This window comes from Odontomachus brunneus, unplaced genomic scaffold (assembly GCF_010583005.1).
Source record: "Odontomachus brunneus isolate Ranch 3 - 2012 unplaced genomic scaffold, Obru_v1 Obru_scaffold_258, whole genome shotgun sequence".
Taxonomy (NCBI): domain Eukaryota; kingdom Metazoa; phylum Arthropoda; class Insecta; order Hymenoptera; family Formicidae; genus Odontomachus; species Odontomachus brunneus.
In genome coordinates, this window is record NW_022639708.1 from 32,715 (window position 1) to 39,671 (window position 6,957).

The window sequence follows — 6,957 nt, forward strand, 5'->3', positions numbered from 1 at the left end:
CTTACATTGCTAGGCTTTTGTGAGGACTACAAACGGATGGTAATTAATGCTCGTCACGAATTGATCTTGATACGTTCACGCAACCACTACAATTGCGTGGTGGCACATGCAAACTCTGACCCAAAGATTGATTTGTTCAAATTACAATGGCGAATGCCTCACGTTATGCTAAAAGATGTAAACAGACTGTCTATGCTGCGAACTCTGGAAAGCGGTCGATATTTGAGCATGAGTTTTCGCTCGTGGAATTTGTACGAATTTCCACTCCTACAGAGCACGATCAAGCATTCATGGGCTGTCAAGACCGCGACTCAGCTGGAGAAGCCGCGTTACGTCATCTTTGCTCTGCAGACTGGTCGAAAGAATTCTGTCACTGGTAATGTTGCGATATTCGACCACTGTAAGCTGACTAACGTGAAACTCTATCTCAAATCGGAATTTTATCCGTACGACAATATGAATTTGGATTTCGAGATACGCCGTTCTGTACGATATGTACGCACGTTTCCGCAAATCATATTACGGATGTGACAACGGCAATGTGTTGTTCGATCCCATACAATTTCTTACTTATTGCCCGTGTGTGGTCATTGATTGCTCGCAACAAAACGAATCCATCAAGAGCGCCACTGTCGATGTGAGAATTGAACTCGACTGCAAGGAGAATATACCGATGGATACCACAGCTTACTGCCTTATTCTGCACGATCATATTGTGAAATACAGTCTCCTGACCAACATTGTGCGCAAAATTACATAAAAAAATGTATGTGCTTTCATTTGTGGACCTGCAAGGATTCACGGTTGGAATGAGATTTCACGTAAAAGAGATAGCAATACTTAGAAATGGAACTGTTCTATCTCATTATGTCTTTGCGAATCCTATGTCGTGTCATCTTCTCAGGAAAGCTGACGAATCGAAAGCAGCATGGTTGACTGCTAATCATCATGGCCTGCAGTGGAATGATGGAATCGTCCCGTACAACAAAGCGAAGCGATTGATCACAAACGCTGTGATCAGCAAAACCAGCGAAGAATCCAAACTCGTCTACATCAAGGAATATGAGAAACGAGAGTGGTTGACGAATCTCCTCAATGATGATGTGAGGGGCAAAATGATCTTTGAGACTCTGGATGCGGATTACGAGGATATGGCGTCATTGGACAAGCTGAATGCAGCCAACATTTTACGATGTAAAAATCATTCAAAACACTGTGCGTTACAAAATGTACTAAAGATATGTAATTGGTGGTGGTGTCAGAGCCAGAAAGAATTGTTTAATCTTTGATATGTATAATAAATTTTATTATAATGATTGATAAATTTATCGATGATACTATTTAATATTGGGAGTGTGAATAAGTTCTCGCCGTTTCACCATCAGATGGCGGTATAAAAATTTTGTGTGTAGAATTCAAGATGATGACGCATCTATATTGAAGTTCTATAACCTATGTTTAAAATCAGTGCGTGTCTTTCCATTAACTTATAAAGAACATTTTCTTTTCGTAGCGTAAAACATGTCAAATTTCGTGCCAAATAAACCGTTTTTGCGGGGAATTTTACTGTACTACTTTATTCAGAAGAAATCTGCAGCTGAAGCACACAGAATTCTTGTAGAAACCTATGGTGATCATGCTCTGTCGGAAAGAACATGCAGAGATTGGTTTAACCGATTTAAAAATAGTGATTTTGATGTTTAAGATAGAGAACGTAGTGGTGCACCAAAAAAGTTTCAAGACGAAGAATTGGAAACATTACTTGCTGAAGATCCATGTCAGACGCAATCCGATGTTGCAAAATCATTAGGAGTTGATCGAACAACAGTTTCGAAACGTCTGACAGCATTAGGAATGATACAAAAGGAAGGATCTTGGGTGCCATACGAACTGAAGCCGAGAGACGTCGAACGGCGTCTTGTCACGTGTGAACAGCTGCTTCAACGACAAAAAAGGAAAGGTTTCTTACATCGTATTGTGACTGGTGATGAAAAGTGGATATACTACAGTAATCCCAAGCGTAAAAAATCGTGGGTTAAGCCCGGCGAAGCAGTAGCATCAACGCCAAAGCGGAATATCCACGGTTCCAAGCTCATGCTCTGCATTTGGTGGGATCAGCTGGGGGTAGTGTATTACGAGCTGCTCCAACCCAACCAAACCATCACAGGAGATCTCTATCGACGACAATTGATGCGTTTGAGCCAAGCATTAAAAGAAAAACGGCCGCAATATGAGCAAAGACACGATAAGGTGATTTTGCTGCATGATAACGCTCGGCCGCATGTCGCGTCACCGGTCAAAACACACCTGGAAACGCTGAAATGGGAAGTCCTATCCCACCAGCCGTACTCTCCAGACATTGCGCCTTCTGATTACTATTTATTTCGATCGATGACTAACGGCCTGGCTGAGCAGCACTTCACTTCGTATGAAGAAACGAAAAAATGGATCGATTCGTGGATAGCCGCAAAAGAAGTGTCGTTTTTTCGACGTGGAATTCAAATGCTGCCAGAAAGATGGGAAAAAGTAGTCTCCAGCGATGGGCAATACTTTAATTGACTTGTTTTTTTATTATTTTTTTTAAATAAAGGATTTATTTTCACAAAAAACGGCGAGAACTTATTTACACTCCCAATAATAATAATAATAATAATAATAATAATAATGATAATAATGATAATAAATATAACATTATATTAATAATTAAGAAGTAATAGCTATTTTATATTATAATGATTTTATCCCCTCCTCCTCCTCATCCTCTACCCCTTCCCTTTCGTCGGTCTCCATCTTATCCTCCTCTCCACTACTTATGTTCATCAATTCCATGTTATAGCCTTCTGAAATAAAATTTGAATACAGAAAAATTGAAAATTTTTATGTAAAGTTAATATTATAATAATTGTGTTCTCTCTCTTACCTCTTGGTCCTCCATCTCCTTCTCCACCTCCTCCTCCTCCTTCTCCCTTTCCACGGTATCCATATCATCCTCTTCTCCACTACTTATATTTACTAAATCAATGTTATATTCTTCTGAAATAAAATTTGAATACAAAAATGAAAATTTTAATGTAGAGTTATTATTATAATAAATGTTGTATTCTCTCTTACCATTATCGGTCGACTGTTCCTCATTTTCATCCTCCTCCTCCATCTCCTCCTGCTCTTCATCAATCTCCGCAATATTATCTTCCTCGAACATTGCTAAAAAATTGGATTAATTATTATTATTTAAAAATATAAAGAATCAAGATTATCAGGATTATCAGAATTATTAATCAGGATCTATTTAAAAAACTTACGTGGGTGGTTTGGTATCAACTCCTCCTCCTCAAATGGAGGTCTCTGGAATTTTACCGTATAGAACATTATTTTAACTTGTTTGTCTCTTAGGATTCAATCCTGGACTATTTGTCGGACTGCTGGATGACTTTTATATGGTCCATCACTATCTCTTTCGAACAAACATATCTCGTTTGGAGAGGGTTGCTCTATCAAATGTGCAAGATCAGCACAGCCTAACGTGCTCCTTAATACCAATATCATATGTCGTACGTATTTTCGTTGTCGCATATGCAGTCTGACGGCGTCTTGCAGTCGACCGCGTCCACACATTGATGTATCAGCATAAAAAAATGTTGCATTGTGATACTTAAGATTGCAATGAGAATCTCAATTTACGGTTTCTTTACTATTCTATACCGTTTTTTTTTACCGTTTCCTTACCGTTTCTTTACCGTTTCTTTACCGTTGTTTTAACCGTTTTTTACCGTTTTATTAGCGTTCTTTACTGTTTTTTACCGCTTCATTACCGTTTCTTTACCATTTTATTACCGTTCTGTATTACCGTTTTTACGTTTCATTACCGTTCTTTACCGTTTCATTACCGTTTCTTTACCGTTCTTTATCGTTTCATTACCGTTCTTTACTGTTCTTTATTACCGTTTTTTACCGTTCTTTGCCGTTTCTTTATCGTTTTTTACCGTTTTTTTTTACCGTTTTATTAGCGTTATTTACCGTTTTTACCGTTTCATTACCGTTCTTTACCGTTTCATTACCGTTTCTTTACCGTTTCATTACCGTTCTTTACCGTTCTGTATTACCGTTTTTTACCGTTCTTTGCAGTTTCTTTACCGTTTTTTTACCGTTTTATTAGTGTTATTTACCGTTTTTTACCATTTCTTTACCGTTTCTTTATCGTTTTTTACCGTTCCTTTACCGTTTCTTTACCGTTCTGAATTATCTTTTTTTACCGTTCCATTACCGTTTTTTTACCGTTTCTTACCATTCTTTATTGTTCTTTACTGTTCTTTACCGTTTCTTTACCATTATTTACATAACATATTGTTCATAATACATAACAAGCAAACGCTTATAAAATCTTGTCGCGGGGGCATAGTGTATGTGCTCATTAGCAATAAGAACATCATGTGTTACATTCCTCGTACGTATTATACTGTCAAATGCAAACGCTTGCAAAATCTTGTCGCGGGAGCACAGTGTACGTGCTCATTAGTAATAAGAATATCATGTCATATTTTCTGCGCATCTAACTGTCGAGTGCATACGTTTGCAATATGTCGTCGCGCAGTGATATTTAATATGTTTGCAAATTCTTAGAGTTTGCAGCTGCGACTAAAAAATTTACGCCGCGAAATACGCGAGCGGGCGGCGCGGACGGCGCGGGCGGTGCGAGCTGCCGCAAAAATCGCCGCAAAATCCGCCGCGAAAAATTTTCCGTGGATCGATAAAATGATCTATCGAAAGCAGATAGAAAAAATTATATAATATCGATAATTACCTATCGTCGGAATTATGTAAATATGCCAGTAAAAATTATGTAAATATACATGTTCGTAAAAATTAAGTAATTAAATGTTGGTATATAATATCGGTAATAAATTACCGATCGTCGGTATTATTGGTATTGTATAATTATATGTTGGTAAAAATTATGTAATTAAATGTTATATAATATCGGTAAAAAATTACTGACCGTCGGTAATATCGGTATGCTCCCCCAATTACCGACCGCTGATAATACCCCCGGTGACGTCATACCCCTCCCGCGACACCCCCGCCCCTCACCTCCCCCTCGGAAGACCATGGGTTAGAACCTCTATACCATACCTACTCATATTTTATTGTGTCCCTCGCCACAACACGCAAAGTTGCATAATACACTCAACAACAGGTTATGTGTCCAGAAATTTCTTGTACGCGAGTGGGTTTCGTTCTCGAAAGCGAAAAATGATCATGAAGTAAAAGCGGTGAGCAAGATGGCTGAATTAAACGCATTCCTTCACGTCGCAAAGTTGCGCGGCAGGGAAAATTACACTACGTGGAAAATTGCCATGGAGAATTTACTAAGCCTGGAGGGTCTATGGAAGACGATTTTCGGAATTGAAACAAACGAAGACAAAATAGCGTAGGCGAAGGTAAGAATAGTATTGAGTGTGAACGAAACGCTATACATTCAAGTGGCAAAAGTATCTACGGCAGCTGGAATAATTTCAAGACGACCTTTGAAGATTCAGGACTGACTCGCAAAGTTGGTTTGTTACAAAAAATTACAACGATAAGATTAGAGAACTGTGAGTTCATGGAGAAATACATAAGTGAAATCATATTCACTGCACACCAGTTGACAGGCATTGGATTTAAAATAAACCAAGAGTAGCACAGTCCTATTGGCGGGACTGCCTGAACAATATCAACCTATGATTATGGCGTTGGAGAACTCCGGCATGAGCATAACGGGAGATTCAGTTAAAACCAATTTACTACAAGAATCAAGTTGTATCGACAAATCAAAATCATCGGTGGATGCAGCGTTTCACGTCAAACGACACGGGAGAGGTACGAGATGGAAACTACCAGCGAAGAACATCAAATACTCGAACTGTGATAAGCCAGGTCACATATCCAGTCAATGCAGAAGTAATAAAAAGATCGAAAGACAACAAGGATAAAAAGTATCAAAGATATAATCGTGAAAAGAAAACGTGTGAAACAAGCGAAAAGGTCGCGTTTTTAGCGAATAATAGTCGAGCGGATGATGAAAGTTGGGTGATAGATTTGGGAGCGTCGGTATATATGAAAGCGTATATAGAAAAGCGCTTAATTCTTTTGTAACAATCGGAGAAAAAAATAGTTGTCGCAGATAATAAGAAATGGCGCGTAGAAAGTAGAGGTACTGTCCCAAATAGCCAAACCTGTGTGAATAGATTTCGAACAGAACTTGCTACTAATTTTCGATAGCAAATAGATAACAAATTTGATGCAAGATCTGTTATATCAAATCTTGCTGCCAAACTGTCGCCAGATATAGTGTAGAGCCTATTGTCGGATAATTATTGCAGATTTGCAGCAAAAACCATGCAGAGTTTGTAGCAATCTGACGGCAGATTGGCGGCAGAAACCGCGCAGACCTTGCTGCGCTGCACGCTCGGCGCGGTTTTTGCTGTAAATCTGCAGCAATTGCCCGACATCAAGCTCTGTCGCCAAAACCGTAGCTAAATGAAGACACAGATGGCTATGGTTTTGGTGTAAATTTTTTATCAAATTTGCTGCCAATTTGCGCGCAGTCTGCGTTCAATTTGCTTACTGGAGTAACAATATCAGGATTAGTGAACGTAAAGTTTAAAAATCGTCGTGCGCGATGTTCTATACGTCCGTGATTTTAGCGTAAATTTATTATCGGTCCGAAGGATGCCAGTAAAGGGTATGTTAAAGGTTTAATTTTTGATAAAAACGCTTGTAAAATAGCGAATGCTGACGGTAAAATAATAGCAATAGCAAAACCGACTAACAATATTTATATATTGATGCAACCAATTAACACAGCATATAGTAGTAAAAGTGATACTAATGTGGCACAAAAGATTTGGTCACCAGTATAAAAGAGATATGAAGTTGTTAACAGATATGCTTACGGTCTTGAATTTGACGACCCAG

At 38.6% G+C, this 6,957-nt stretch overlaps 1 protein-coding gene across 3 annotated transcripts; it reads right to left on the minus strand.

Moving 5' to 3' along the window:
• Positions 1-2,703: 2,703 nt before the first annotated feature.
• LOC116852837 (acidic leucine-rich nuclear phosphoprotein 32-related protein 2-like) lies at positions 2,704-3,800 on the minus strand. 3 transcript variants are annotated; one of them, XM_032833547.1, is made up of 4 exons: positions 3,303-3,800; positions 3,112-3,204; positions 2,921-3,033; positions 2,704-2,840 (listed from the first exon to the last, which is right to left on the minus strand). In XM_032833547.1, the coding sequence occupies exons 1-4, from the start codon at positions 3,367-3,369 to the stop codon at positions 2,820-2,822; spliced, it is 294 nt and encodes a 97-aa protein (XP_032689438.1). In that variant the 5' UTR covers positions 3,370-3,800; the 3' UTR covers positions 2,704-2,819. The 3 variants fall into 3 exon arrangements, with proteins under 3 accessions (XP_032689438.1, XP_032689437.1, XP_032689436.1); XM_032833546.1 differs by having other exon boundaries at positions 2,704-3,033; XM_032833545.1 differs by having other exon boundaries at positions 2,704-3,204.
• Between the last annotated feature and the right edge of the window lie 3,157 nt (positions 3,801-6,957).